We start from the raw sequence: 16,652 nt of genomic DNA, 5'->3' as shown, positions 1-16,652 counted from the left end.
AACAAGCCCTTTTTTGGGGGGAAGAAAAGCTATTGGTATTTAATGAGTAACTTGATGAAAGACCAACATTGTCAGGTTCGTGTGCTCACCATTCATTCATTCATTCATTCATTCAAACCTTTATTTATACAGGAAATGTCACTGAGTGCAAGCTCACTTTTTCCAGGACAGCCTGAACATGATACAAATATACAAAACAAGAAACAATAATCCACAAATGTAAAAACATTAATGACAAATACAGTGTCCATACTGTCAAAGATCATTGGTCGGGAGCTGTAGTGATAATTGATGATGATGAAACAGTATAAGATGAAACAGTATAAAAGGTGAAACAGTATAAAAATTTAATATCACCATTATAGTGACAAAAATGATTATGGTTATCAGTACTATCATTTCACCAAGTGAATATTTGCATTTAAACATCAAAATAAAAACATGTCCAACACATCTGTGTGACAGATGAGGACAAGGAACAAGTAGCAGCGCTGGGTTTGCCTGCTGCATTCCCAAAAGCAAATGCACTTTTATAATCATCATCATTATTATTGTTATTATTATTATTATTATTATTATTATTTTCCGAGCTGTGACATCTTTCAGAGCACAGACAGTGTAAATACACCTGTCCCTTTGTCCAGCACGGGGCTGTTAAATCAGTTTTAAAAACACACAATCACAGATGGAAGCGCCTCACACGGAGGCTCCGACACCGACAGGAGCGCCAATCCAGTTTTATCCAGTTTGCACACCGGCTAGCAGCTCACTGTTTATCTGTCTGTGTGTGTGCTCTGTAAGTGCATGTGATAACATCACTCCAAACAAAAAGGCGAACTCGTCTGACAGTGTTAAAGGAGTCAATCACCTTTTTTTGGCGGGTTTACCCAAGTTTAAATAAAGGCTTATACTTGCTAACTTTGGTGTAGAAAATAGCGGGAAAAATCACTGGAGCAGCGCTGTCACTTTCTTCTTCATGTTAAAACTGACACAAAACTAACCCACGTTGCTCCCAGACACGTGTCTGGGAGACTGTTGCTGGCTGATGCCGTACAGAGTTAAATTAACTACATTAATTAATCAAGGTTAAATTGATAATTATAATTTCAACAATAATAGTAACCATTTCATCTCTAGTTACTCATGTTGATCAGATGTTTCTATCTTAACAGATCACAGTCAGTAGATGGGTTTCATATCAGTTTAGATCCTGTGTTTGGTGAGCTTTGGTGTCACGCTCAGCGCTGCCTCGGTCCAGCTTTAGTCCTCACCAGCACTTGATTGCCAGCTTTCCCATGAGCTTTAACGACTTGAACCAAATGTGCAAACTCATCACAGATCAGTCAAACCACACAGATTATGTAGAAAAGCATTCTTAGACAATAACCTGCAATAATAACAAGTTGCAGGTGACAAGCTGGAAAAAGCAGCAGACAGCAACAGGTTGGAAAAAAATGTAAACACAAAGGTGTCGGATGAAAAGCCAGACAGCAGCTGCACACGTGTCAGACAGCCCAGAAACCAGAGAACAACCTTCTACTGCTGGATATAGCAGCTGAGACTCATCCAGTCCTTCTGGGGGATCCATGTCTCCAGTTCGGTGAGATTTTTATTCTCACAGGATCCAGGTACTGAACATCCAAAGAGTTCCGGTCTCTGCTGTGTAGCTTTTCTTTTGTTTTTTGGAAGATTTGTTATTGCTCACGAATCCAAACTCTTACTCTTTAAAAATACACTCATTAGTGAATTAGTATTGTTTTTAAGTTTACTGTGTTCAGATTGCTTTAAATATCTGAATGGTCTCAAAGACTAATGAGTGAAGAGACCTCATTTATCTCATTACTATGGTTAATCTTCACTATTTCAAATACCTACCTCAAGTTCATTTAGGTAAAACAGGAAGAGAAATATCCAAATGTAAAATATTTTTTGCAAAAAAAATGAAAATCCACTTCCTCAATTCTATCAATTTTAGGACCATTACTTTTTAATGTGTACATGTTATCCCATCTCTTTCCACAGCGATGCTGATCACACTCAGCTCTATGTGGCCATGTCTCCTGACTCACTTGTTACATGTATTTTAGATGTTAAGTTCGGGATGTCGCGGATATTTTACAGCTCAACCAGTATAAAACAGAAGTACTGAGGATTGGTTCAAAGGCTCAGAGAATCTGGCCTCTAAATTAAATACACAACGACTCAACCCAATCCAAGACTCAAGAAATCTAGGAGTGTATTTTGACTTAAAGCTCATATGTGAGGTGTCACAAAAACTCCAAAGTGAAGTCATTTCTCTGTCTGAGCAAGACTGATGCTCGCTTTCAGCTGGACTACTGCAGAAGAATACAATCAATCAGTTACAATTAATTCTGTTGCTGGAGTGCTGGCTTAGGAGAGCACAATTACACCTCAAACTTTAAAGTCTTTACACTGGTTTCCTGTTATAGAGCTCTACATGGTCTTGCACTAGAGTATCTATCAGAAATGAAACTTGGCGAAAGTTCAGTCAGGACACCTTCTAAGTCACAAGTACTTTTGTCGCTCTCTCAAAGATCCACCAGCTTTTTCTCATCTTCATCCAATCACAACCTGACACGGTGGCCTTCAGCCAATCACTTGTAAGCTGTCAGACTTTAAAATGATTTTCTCTCCATGCTGTCACTCAGCTGTCATTCAGCACCGTGATCATTCTGGGACCCACCTCCACCCCTTCACCTCCACAACCATGAACTCCAGACCATCTCCAATCAAACCATCCAATCAGAAGTTTCCCTCTCATGAAGACGTTCCATCCTCCAGCTCCATTCCTCTTCACCTCCACCAGTGTTGAGGCTCCAGGGGAAGATTACTCTAATTGGAAGGACCTTAAACCTATGGTTCGTTTCCATGGTGATCCAGTTCTGGCTGGGGTCTAAGCGCCAAAGTCTGCTCCTTCTGTTCTCAATAAATTTCATTTTACTTAAATTTCTCATACTGTTTTTCCTTTATTAGTCTCTCCTGATTGAAATACTTTTGGTTTATGAGCCAGATTGAGTCTGGTTCTTCTCTTTTAGCTGTTCCCCGAAGCAGAACAAAAACAACTGGTGATGCTGCTTGATTTTCAGCCATGACACTCCAAACTGCAGGAACTGCCTTCCAGGATCTTTTTAATTTAAGGTAAACACAAGAAACTTGTGCTACAGAAAATGGACCAGACTCAGTGAATAGCTCCCTAAGCTTAACATGTCCTATGATAACTATTAATTTAGCTGTACAGACTAATGAGCAGTGATAACTAACATGTCTTTGGGGTCATCAGGTGGGAACCTCCTTTCACCAGTGTTTCTTCTAGTTGGTCCCACGACACCTCCAGGAGGCTAGACAGTGATCACTGGCGTCCCAGAGTCACTCCCCTAATGCCAGCCATCACTGCTCCTCACACCACCATTTTCTTTATCTTGCCTATGCTACCACAAACAACACCATCATCAACTCTGACAAAACACACTAGCAGATTCAGCAAACAAACTCCCCTAAACAGTTGGAGAAAGTGGCGGCCATTTTGAATGAGGGAGGTAGAGTGAGAGAAGCTGAAAATATTTTTTGGGCTCTTTTGGTTCGCATTAGTCTCTGAATACATGTTGTCAGTCACTTCTAAAGCACTTTGAATTGCATTTGATTTGTTTGAAAGGTGCTATCTGAATAAAGTTTGATTGATTGATTGATTGATTGATTGATTGATTGATTGATTGATTGATTGATTGATTGATTGATTGATTGATTGATTGATTGATTGATTGATTGATCGATCGATTGATTGGACAAGTGGTCAAACACAACTGAGCAATTTCTGTGCGCTGATTAAGTCTCTGGAGATTTGGTTGAAATCTCTTTTGTCATAATGACATATGCTCATATTTCCCAAGAAAATTATGCACCAAATGTCTTCGGTTGTTTATACAAAAACTTAATTTGACTCTAAAAAGACTCGAATTTTGAAGACCAGATTTTTATGAAATACAGCTGACATCGTCTCACACTCCTGGAGACTGTGTCCTCATGGTGACCATACCTAAACTGGCAACTTGTATTGTGTTTGAAAAACATTCCTTCTCTCAGCTGGTGCCAGTGAAACATTTCTAGAGAAGAAGTGTTCGACTGAGAACAGATGGTGAAACACAAGAAAAAGACCTGTCAGACACTCACACACACATCAGAGAGGAAATCCAACATGGCCGTCAAGACATTATAAAAACCATGTAGGACATGTCACAAAATACATGTAATGTTTTATATGCAGCCATCACACAAACATCTATGATCTTGTGCACTGATGTTGTTATTCTAACTCAAGCTCCTTAGAGATACAGTATATTATATTATATTATATTATATTATATTATATTATATCATATTATATTATATCATGTTATATTATATTATATTATATTATATTATATTATATTATATTATATTATATTATATCATGTTATATTATATTATTATATTATATCATGTTATATTATATTATATTATATTATATTATATTATATTATATTATATCATATCATATCATATCATATCATATCATATTATATTATATTATATTATATTATATTATATTATATTCATAAGCTTGTCCAAATGACTATACAACAGCTAGTTCAGAGCAAGTAATTTGATTGGACAAGAGTCATTCCATGATATAGAGTACATCAGCACTAGTACTTTTAACTACATGTATCACAGGTGTTTTATTAACCATTAATCAGCGTTACATTAACAGCAGTTATCTCTCTTAGATCATAACAAACAAATATGAAAATATTTCCAGAAATAACATTTTAATTAAATGACGTCTGGTCATCAGAAAAGGATGAAGGGAAGAAGCCTGGATACTTCAGCATACTCCTCCAGGTGCAGTGTACCAGTGCAGAACTGTGTAGAAAAGAAATATCACACTCAAGGCTGTGCTGAACTTCAGTACATCACGAACTTGTGTGTGATATTGCTTAAATGACCCTAAAGAGGGAGCAATAAATCCAGGTCAAATCAAGATGCCCTATTTGTAACTGTGGCGCACAGAGTGAGGGCTGTGTAAATGACTTACCCTTTACCTAATGGATAAACGGCCTTTACTCTAATGTTCATCAACACGTTAACTGAGAATATTGACAAATAAGATTGTTTTTCCAGCCATATACAATTTCCATGGCAAAGCCAATATTTATAATAAAATCTCAGTGCTGAGGTTTTAGAAGAGCCCAGGTCTTCATGGGTTGAGTTATAGATACCTCTTGTTAAATCTTGAAGGACAGCACAGATGTTATTGAAGTGAACCTGCTGATAGCTAATAGATAACAGCTCTGTGCTGATTCCTTTCTTTGAATTTGCTTATTTATATTCCCAGAAATAGCCAGTAGTTATTTGGAATGTAAAAACAGATGTTGTTGTTCAGTAACAGAGAAACAAACATAGTGATCCGTACCCTTGTAGATACAGATGATGTTCCCTGAGCCTTCAGGTTTGATACCCATGAATATACTGACATGTGTTGTATGCTGAGACGTGTGTGTGTGTTTAGTCCGTAACCATACAAACCTCCAGCTTGGTGGTCTCAGCACGGATCAGTAGTTAGTGTTTTGCTTCGCTCTGTGTGTACTGGAGTTTCATCATGGCTCTGTTTGTTTAACAGTCAAGTGTTTGATCACGCGTTTGCACTGACACACACACACACACACACACACACACACACACACACACAGACACACACACACACACAGTTTATCCTGCCAGTATGTTACTGCAGCATGTTCCCCCAAACAACGACAACCACTGATGTCATTCACTGCTACATGAAATGTTTAGAGCACCGAACAGTTTCAGACTTTAAATGTCTCACAACAGTAAACAGTTAGTGACGCCGAGGATCCAGGCTGTCAGTCTGAACCTGTTATAGAGGCTGGAAATACTTTTTTATTTTATATGCATGGTCCCCACTACAGCACTAACACTGTTTCTGTTAATATACTGAGAATATTTGACTTTTCAATTCAGTCCTTTCATTCAGGCTGACACTGGGCTCATGTGCTCCTATTTCTGTTTGGGGTGGGGTAATGTTATTTTATTTTGCCCTAATCAATCCCTAACCTGAACAAATGCCCTAACCTCAACATTTCTAACACGCTAGCTGCAGCAGAGGTTGGTAAGAGCAGTTTTCCCTGTAAGCTGAAGAAATATATCATTTAAATAATCTAACAGATTTTTTTTTCTGAACAACCTGCAGCTGTGTCTGTTTGCACACTTGTTGCCATTTAGTGGATATTTTTCATGTACATACTGTAGCTAGTTATGTAGGAATACAACATCCATCTTCTTGATCCCGCCTACAAAGTTGATTGATAGAACGTGGCAGAAAATAAGCAATAAGCACAACATGAGATGTGATCCAGAGATCTGGAGCCAGGCTTGTGTGCAGCATTAGAATAGAGAGCTGCAGGAATGATTCCTAAACCCCAGAAATCAGATGCATTTCAGCCCCTCTGGTTCTCTCGTCCTCATCAATGGGTTTTTACATCCAGTCATAGACTCAAACACTCACACATGTTCACAGATGTTCATGCACACACACTCACACACACACACACACACACACACACGCAGTTTCAGTACAGGAGTATGGGTCATACTCACATACACACACACACACACATATATATGCCATGGCAACGACGTTGGTTTAAATTGCATTTAAATTTTAACGGCCTATTGATTCTTTTTTTTCTCTGAGTGTTAAACCAGCTGTTCGCACACACACACACATGCAGGAAGAGAGAGCGAGATAACATCTGCAACTCTTTACAGAAATAGAAAAAATGTTTCATATGTAATATGGACGAGAGCAAGGTGCAGAGAAACACCAAGAGAGATGATAACGAGCTGGAGAGATGTGAGACAGGGGATTAGATTAGATTAGATTAGATTAGATTAGATTAGATTAGTTTAGATTAGATTAGATTAGATTCGATTAGAGTTTTGTACATTGCTGTACAAAGGAACTGGATGAGTTTTGGCACTTGCTCTGATAGGGACCGGTGTAAATAAAGGTTCAGATGTCACATACAAACACAGAGGTACATAAAAGTGTAATGTCCCAGTGTTTCAGTTTTACAAATGTTGGACTCATCCAGCAGCCGAACACACTCGTGGTTTTCGATAACTTTTTTCGGACTCAGACAGATGGAGTGGGCTCAGGATGGGAGCTGAGGAGAGGATGAAGTGATGAATAAAGGCAATAATAAGGAGTAGAAAAAGGAGGGAAAGGGAGGATGACTATCCAGTTACATGAGCTTGGATTAATTTGATCAGTGTTTCAGTCCTGATGTGACAGATGTTACTTTCCATATTACCTATAAAAAAACATGGGACAAAACAGGGAGTGACAACGTCAGAGCCGACGCTAAATATCAGCTGACTCTAACAATACTGAAGTACAGCTCAGAAATTAAGATGGAATTAAAAGGGATGATTGAGAGTCAAGTGTACAGACCTGACCTCCCCCACCTGGTTCCCACCTACAATGATTAGAGATAATCACACACCCCCACGGGGTCATTGCAGTGGAGCAGGTTACTTTGTTAAGGTCAGATCATGTTTTAATGAGTGAGATATCCTCCACTGTATCACACAATTCTGTCACTCTTGCCAAGAATAAAACAGCCATGCATTAACAGAACATGCAGGAGGCTGCAGCAGAGGGGATGTTGCTGCAGGAACCAGGGAGGTGAGAGATCAACAAATCATTATTGGTCAGTCGTCAGTCAAATGAGTTTGTTTACATCATATCAGCTTCAACTTGAGCCCTGTTTTTTTTCACATTTTGGAAAATGAAGTGAACTGAATTATCTATTTGAACTTCCTGTTTATTATGTAGTATCTGATGTACTGACAACTATCACTGATCGCTGACTGAGGAGCTTCGTGTTTCTCTGGTTTCTAATCAGATTTATGCAGGTTTATTTGCAGTGTTCTCATGTCTGTGAGTTCAGGTATGACTTCATCACTTAATCATAAATAATCTTATTGATCTGATTATTTTGGCTCACTTTGAGTGTTTTGATACAATATGTGAATAAATGTCACCAGTGATAAAAGACAGGAGGATCTCTCAGCTACTTGGATTTTGTCAAAGTGGCTCTCAGAGTACTGAGGGTTTTCTTTCTTCTATTTTCTTTTGAACCACCAAAGTTATAAGGAAGCCAAACAGACTACTCGTCTCCTCCTGTATGAATCTGCGGGATCATTTGAAATTTTCAGAGTGATATTTATAGATCACACATTTGGGACGAACACGAGTCTCCACACTCAGGCTGAGCTGAGAAATCACAGAAAATTCCTTCAAAATGATTGATAATTACACAGCACATTCTTCTGCAGACTCCAGGGGGTTGTGAAATATGTGCAACAGAGGTGGGGGGGGGGGGGGGGGGGGGGGGGGATACAGAATAAATAGAAACTGGAAGATGAAAGAGAAACTGCAGTGACTGGGTCAGGATAAAGGCTACAGAAAGGGAGAAAGAGCATTTACATTGTTCTATTCTTGGTCATCTTCACTATGAAGCAGTCAGAGTGATGGAGCAACAGAAGCCCACAGGGAGCGGCAGAGAGACATTGAGACAGACTTGGGGAGACAGAGAGAGATGCTGACACATGTCAGGTATTTCACCACATCCATCCATCTGCTTCTGAATTCAGGGTTGTCTACAGATTACACCAGGGTTGTAGCTTTCTGGTGCTTTCTGGCGAGCTACAGTGGCCAGAGACAAACCATGATCACTGAATTTCAAAGCATGAAATACGTCCTGAATCTGTTGCTGAATAACACAATATCTGTAAGTTTTCTCTACTGCTGAATGTGGTTCCATGCTGGGAGCAGATGGCCATGATTGTTGCTTGACAAGAGCTTCAGCCATCTTTGTGTTTATAAGACAAGAGGTTGCAATTCATCTTCCGTCCTCTGCAGATTAGAGACTGTAGTGAGTCGCTATCGGAAAGTGACACGACAGGCCGGAGCTAGCTGGTTAGCATTCTAACATCAGTAGAAGAAAAGAAGTGATAAAGACAAGAGTTAACATTGGTGTTTGTTTCCACCTCTGGAGACAGCTGTAAAGGAATGAAGCATGATGCTGAACTCATTAGCTATATGGCAATAGCAAAACTTACAACTAGCTCCTTTAAACAAAGAAAAATAGGGTGTTCTCCTTCAACATGCCTATAGTGTAAGGTGCGTACCAAATCTTAGGTTGATGGACAAACTGATTGTGACTAACTGTTGGTGGACACAGTACTGACCATCACCAACAGGTTTCCAAGTTGCGTTATAAAACCACAGCCCCAAAATGTCTCCAAAAGCTCCCCACACTGGAAATGTACCCGAATGCCATGTCTCCATTTCCATTATCCTTATAGGGTTGCAGGGGGCCAATCCCAGCTGTCATCGGTTGAGGGCGGAGTGCACCCTGGACAGGTCGCCACTCTATCACAGGGCTGACATATAGAGACAAACAACCAGTTGGAGACACATTCACACCTACGGTCAATTTAAAGTCACCTATTAACCTAAACCTGCATGTCTTACCTGGAGAGAACCCACACAGACACAAGGAGAACTTGCAAACTCAACACAGAGAGGCATGAGCCGGCCGGCAGGTTCCAGCCCACACCCTTTTTATTGTAAGGCAACAAATATGTATTTTGACTCTATGATTACGTTTTGATAAGGCAAGACAGGGTAACCACAAGCTAGCAGGTAAGATGCTAACTGTTTTCTGCTGCAACACAACTTCTATGATGTATTGTTGTGTATGTATATATAATTGTCTAGAAGCTTAAAACCATATTTTGATGATATGATGGACAAGTAAGCAAGTACAAAAACAACAACACAAGTGCTGTATATAAAATGCCAGTGTCGTTCATATGGCTGTAGATTTGTCCACGTTTCCAGCTACAGGGTTAGAGTGCAATGAAAAACCCTACATGACACATGAGTGATTGCAAATCTTAAAATCTTTAGGAAAAAGGGAAACAACATTCAAGTTTGACACAGAGTCTACAAAAACTACAATGAGAGCTGCACTTTTCAAACAGCCTTATAATTTCAGATCCCTGGTATCTATCACACTGGAAATGAGTCACATATACTGTCCAGTAAATTGCTGGTAACAAGAAATATGACCAAATCAACCTTTAAGCAGTATGTTGTTTGTCTGAACCTTTAAGCACTCACTGTATTGCCATGTATGGTAAAAGCCTGTCAAGGTTTGCGAGGTAAGTTGGACCCAAATGCAGCCAACACATGGGAGACGGTGCAGACAGGTTTATTAACCACAGACATGAACAGATCGAGGACATACCCAGAGAACAACAGGACATGAACAAACCCTGAACTAAACAGACGAACCCACACAGACAAAGGGGAGCACAAAGACTATATAGACACAGGAGACAAGGTGATTGCACACAGGTGAAACACATTAGGGCGGGGCAGACAATCACTAAACAGAAACCAAGACAGGAAGCAAAAACACTGAGACACACAAGGAACCAAATTACAAAATAAAACAGGAAGTGCGAAAAGTCCCAAAACAAAACTAACAAAAAGTGTCTGCCATTGAAAAACATGACAAAGCCCTTTCATCTGCTACTCCAGGCACAGGAGAACACCTCCACCTGGGCACTAGGTGTCTCTTTTCTGTTTTGGTTGTGTTTTGGAGGTGCTGAATCATCAGCTGCACGAGCTACACCTGGATCCAGTGTGCTCTTCGCTATAAATCTCCCTCATTCTGCTCCCTCTGGGGGAGATTCCCTCTCCCCTGGCCAGATGACAGCTGTGACTTTCTTTTTGTTATATAGTCTTTAGTCACATTGGGAGACTTAAATTCTTCTTTGTAAATAAATTCCTTTTGTTTAACTGCCACCTTTGAGCCGCGCTGTGATAAATGAGGCTTGTCAGGGATGTATAAAAAACTATTAATACTCACTAACACTGCTATTTTGAAAATCCCCAAAACAATGAAGTAAAAACTGTTCAGATATTGCAGGTCAGAAGAAAGCCAATGAAAACATGGAGGAAAGATTACAAAAAACTAAAAAAACTGAGGAACTGCTGGGAGACAAATGGCACACAACAGGGTTCACTGGAGAGACTGATGATGGATTTTTCCTCCACGAAGAAGCCAAATGTAGTAAGTCAAATGAGTCAGAGAAGATCTAGTTGGACCATGTACAAGCTTTGTCATGGATTCAATGTGCATATTGATGTGTTATGTACAGTATTTGTCAGAACTGAAACATGGGTTCTTCCAGGCCAGAGCTCATATTGATACTCTTTTTTATAAGTCAAGCTAATGTGATTTATTCAGGTTTATGGACCTCAGACAGACACCCAGTGTAGTCCTGCAAAGCCCCCACAAGCAGATGGTAGATATGACAGATTTAGACATTATTGTTGTCCCCAATATAACCACTTGATAATTACCAGTCATTTTCCTCTACAGACTGTGTGTTCAGTCTATGCTAGAGACTAGTGCTGTGAGGCTACTTTGGCTAGCATAACACAACTGAACTGTTTGCAGTCAAGTTGCATTTTAGGTAATGTAGGCCCCAGGGTTTGAAAAGGTAAAGAGAATACACAGACCTATAAAATAAACCCTACATTTCTGGTTCTGCTGCATTGATTGTGATGCTTTAAAAAAAAAGCATGGCAATGCTAAACTGGTTGAATATTCTTTAATGATGAATATACTGTTGCATCTGGCCATTCCTGGCATCAGATGTCCTGGGGACATGAATTTCCACCTCTCTGGTTGGGGAAGGAGTCCGAATTGATGCAGGAGGTACAGCAGTACCGACATTGGCTCTAGAACCAAACTCCTGGGGAAGGGCTTGATTCTCTCATTTCAGTGAGTTACCCAAGGTGTGAGTCACCAGGTGGGTTTGGGGATATACAGGAGCCTCCAGCTGAGCGATGCTGTGTTGGAATTCTCCTCAGAGAATGAGAGGGTTGTCTCCATGTGACCACAAGTCACTGGGAGGAGGACTGTTTGAGTGTCCAGCCTTCCTCGAGCCTCTGGGTGGCGTTTTAAAAAGGGAAACACCTGGACACTCTATATTCCTCCTGGGGGCCTTCAGTGTTCACATGGTGAACACAATGATGAAGAAACCTGAAGGTGGGTGATTGAAAGGAACAGCCTGTCTGAAATAAACACGTGCAGAGTTTTGTTATTGGACTTCCAAGCTCGTCATGGATTGGCCATAACAAACTCCACTACACAAATGTGTAGTGAGGGTGGCCTGGGAACACCTGGCTGAGGTGTGGGAGGAGTTCCTGGAGACTATGGTGTTTGAAGACTCAGGGGAAGATTCACTCTTGGATGATGTCTGTCTTCAAGGCTACATGGAGGTTGGGGACACTGCTTTTGGACGGGCAGACCATGGTGGCAGTTCCCACATTTAAAAAGGGGGGCCAGAGGGTGTGCTCCCATTATTGGGGTATCACACTGCTCAGCCACCCCAGGAAAAGCTTCTGCTAGGGTGCTGGAGAGGAGACTGCGACTGACCGTCGAACCTAAGATCCAGGAGGAGTAATGTGGACTTTGACCTGGGCATGGAACAATGGACCAACTCTTTATCTTCACATAGCTACTGGATGTGTTATGGGAGTTTGCTCATCCAGTCTACATATGTTCTGTGGACCTGGAGGAGACTTTGTGCGGAGGATCTTGTGGGGGGGGGGGGGGGGGGGGGGGGGGTTCTGCCATTGACACGTGGATTGTGGCATCAGCAGTAATGCAAGCACTGGACTGGACCATTGAGCTGAAAAGGAAGATGAGCTGGAGGGCAAAGCTTTCGATTTACCAACCAATCTGCCTTTCACCCCTCACCTATGATTAGAGGCTTTGGGATGAGATTGTGAGTAATAAAAATGAGGAAACTCATTTAGGCTGTTCATTCCTCACAGGGTGGCTGTACTTGATTTTATAGATAGGGTAGGAAGCTAGGAGTCGAGCCACTGTTTCACCTTGTCGAAAGGAGCCAGAAGAGGTGGTTGGGCGTCTGATCATGCTTCCTGGGTACCTGCAATTGGATGTTTTGTGGGCATGTCCAAACTGTAGGACGCTCCAGGGTAGACTCAGAACATGTTAGAGAGACTATATATCTGGGAGGAACTGGAAAGCAGTGTTGGGGAGAGGGATGTCTGGACTACCTGCTGCCACAATGACCCGACTCCAGATAAGTGGCAGAAATCGGATGCATGGAAGGAAGGATGGATAGATGGATGCTTCTGTAAATGAGAGATCAGTTTTTGATTTTTAATAAATTTGCTAAAAAATCTGAAAACATGCTTTCGTGTTGTCATTATGGGTTACTGGGTGTAGACAGGTGTGCAAAAGGTGAAGGGATCTCAGTACTCTATACTGTTTTACTTGTGTTATAAGTAAAAGGAAGGCTAAGGAAAAGATTAAGGGGTCTTTAAAGTGATACATTTTCCATAGTAAGGTGAACAAAACAGAAAGAAACACTCATTTGAAGCATGGAACCAGGAAATCAAGTGTGGATAGAAAATTAAATGATACCCTCATGATCACCCTCATGAAAACCTCATTCCTACAGTGCTGCATTATCTGTTTTTGTTTTTTTTAATCCGTAGACACCTGACAGCACAGACAAGCAGGTGTTATTTAAATTCCACAGAATAACTGTGAGGAGGCTGGAGCTGAGAGAGAAGCTCATCATCCCAGTTCAGAGTCTACTATGATCAAATGGCTGCATGATTCTGCTTAGCACTTAAACCCCCCTTTACTCTAGCCCTGCCTCTGTGGAAGCTACACACACACACACACACACACACACACACACACACTTGACCTATGTGACACTTGCCTTCATTGGCTCTTTTCTCTGGATAATCCTCCCCCTTGGATGGAAAATGTTCACTGCTCTCTCTCTCTCTCTCTCTCTCTCTCTCTCTCTCTCTCTCTCTCACTGATTCCCTTCCTCTCTCGTCCAGGTTCTCTGTTAATTCAGTTCAATTCAAATCTGCTATGCTGGCATAACATTAAAGAAAAGTATGTTTCAATGGTGTATTAATCCAACTATTATTACAGCACTTGACGGATGGATAATAACCATCAAACAAAAGAAAGTTAACATCAGTGTTACTTTTTCTTGTGTAAAACACTAAACACCTCATTTAAAGTGTGATGCATAAAAACACTGTTTGACCTCTCAGATCCAGAGGCTCAGCAGAAAAAGCTCAGGCTAAACCTTTAATGATATCCTGCGCACCAGAACAGATGATTACCATCAGTAGGAAAATACACTCCGAGATTTGGCTTTGGCTTCTCATTCTGAGCGCTGACTGTTACTAATGTCCCTTTTGTTTTCACTTGTTAAAGCCACACACACACACACACACATACACACACACACACGCACAAACACACACACACACACACACACACACACAACAGCAGAATAAAACTTGGGAAGTGAATAGAGATAATTGCTAAAACTGATCCGAGAGGGAGAAAGTGCAAAAGTTTTATTCATTTGTTTGGGCACTTTTCTCTGTGTTTCAGGGGATTTGTCTGCATTATCTGAGTGAACAGGCACATTTTGTAGATAGGCTTGGGGTAAATAAAGGAGATGTGGGGGTAAGTTCTGGGGTCATAATGGTGTGTTTTCCCAGGATAGGGGATATAAGAATATTTCTTGGGGATATGTGTACAATTTTTGGAAAGAAAATGTAAATAATTCAGAATAAAGCACACTGATGTTACAACCTCATTTATGTAATATCCTGTTGATGTATAAAAATGATCCGTTCACGGCAGCTGCAGATTTTAGGTTCTGATGAAGCCACAGGTTTGTGTTAATGTTCTTATTTCTAGCTTTAACCAAATCAAAGGAGTATTCTATCAATTTAATATTGCAATTCCGTAAAGTTGGAGGACAGATAATCATTTAAAAAAAAAAAAAACAGAAATGGTCATAACCAAAGCAACAAATACAAAGCAGTCAGTGGCATCTCTCATTAGACACACCTCCAGTTCACAATGCAAACTTTCTGTTAAAAATTCAAGATGTGCTCACCCTGATGACATCACTATGACATCATCAGGGCTACTTTTCCACCATCCCTCATGATGAGTAAACTTTAATTCATGGGTAAATCCATGCCCACTTTAATAGATTTGTACAGAATTTCGTCATTTTAAAATATTTCACAATGAAAAGCAGTCTGGTTTGACTTGGTTGAAGTTATGTGCAAAACAACAAGGTTTTCAAATGGTCTTTGTATCCTTTATTCAAATTATTGTATCAAACCACATGATGGACCCTGGTGGTCCCTGGACCCCCACACTGACAGGATCAGGTGAAACATCATAGCACATGTTAGCCTTGTTCTATGAGAACACACACACACACACACACACACAGACAGATAGATAGATAGATAGATAGATAGATAGATAGATAGATAGATAGATAGATAGATAGATAGATAGATAGATAGATAGACATACTTCAAACAAGTTCTGGCCATTTTTTCTCAAACTTACCGGCTCGTCCATCTGCTCCTGCTCGTAGTAATCATCATAACTGCTGTGGCTGAAGTCGCTGGCGAGGTTGGTGTAGAGCAGATAAGCCAGTAGGAGGGATATTCCCAGTAGGTGCATGGTTATAAAGTCCTCAAGTGATTATGATCCGAGAACCATAGGAATGATATTTAAAAATACCTCCCCAGTGTCTGCGCTCCCCTCTCCTTCTGCCGCTGATAACTCTTTCTCTCTCTCTCTCTCTCTCACACACACACACACACACACACTCTCTCTCTCTCTTCTTTGTCTCTCTCTCTCTCTGTCAAGGTCCAGTATTCCAGTGTGAACCCCGCTGTGAAAGTAAGCCCGGTCATATGGAAACAGATAAATCCGGTCAGAAGAGTGTGCTGCGTCAATTAGATCCGTTAAAGCGCAAAAGTAGAGGAAATCCAGCTATTGGCCTTCAAAATAAAAGCCTACGGGGTAACCGGCCACTTGTTTGGTCAGCTATAAAAACATGCATAGAGTAAATATTTATCTACTGACCTCGATCGACAGCTGATAGGAATTACATTTCTTTTTTTCTCCTTTTTTCTGGGTCTATATATCAATATCAAAATATATAAGTATTGGGTTATCGTTTATTATTATCTGGTGTTCATGAACTAAAGGTCTGGATCTGGTGACCCAAGCTCCAGCATAGCCTCATATCATATATATCAGAGGTGATCAAATAAAGAAACATATTATCACAAAGCTAGCCCACGCCAGTCACTGAAAGGATTACAGGAATTCTTGCAGAGAAAATGTTCTGGTTTGTGTTTATTTCCCAGGGAGATGGTAGAAGAGAGGCAGAAAATACGCTGCAAGCTGAAGATGCAGGAGATGCTGCAGTGTCACTTTTAATTTCCTCCTCTCAATAAGCCACTGGTTCCTTATTTAGTTTTTTCAGGAAGATGTCACACACTGAAGTTACAGTTCTGTATTGATTACAGAGCATGTTTCTCTAGGTGCAGGAGCAACCGAACAAAACAAGTGCTTGAAATCTGCAAAAGGAAAACTCAG

At 40.6% G+C, this 16,652-nt stretch overlaps 1 protein-coding gene across 1 annotated transcript in view; it reads right to left on the bottom strand.

Annotated features, from left to right (window-relative positions):
- Positions 1-15,985, bottom strand: part of vegfc (vascular endothelial growth factor c) — a 61,743-nt gene extending 45,758 nt beyond the window's left edge. The window contains exon 1 of the mRNA XM_056371463.1: positions 15,609-15,985. Within this exon, the coding sequence (XP_056227438.1) occupies positions 15,609-15,725 (117 nt within the window). The 5' untranslated portion in view covers positions 15,726-15,985. The remainder of the gene's footprint in view (positions 1-15,608) is intronic.
- Between the last annotated feature and the right edge of the window lie 667 nt (positions 15,986-16,652).

This window comes from Seriola aureovittata, chromosome 3, assembly GCF_021018895.1.
Source record: "Seriola aureovittata isolate HTS-2021-v1 ecotype China chromosome 3, ASM2101889v1, whole genome shotgun sequence".
NCBI lineage: Eukaryota > Metazoa > Chordata > Actinopteri > Carangiformes > Carangidae > Seriola > Seriola aureovittata.
Note: the sequence above shows the minus strand (reverse complement) of the source record. Positions and strands in the feature narration are given on the sequence as shown.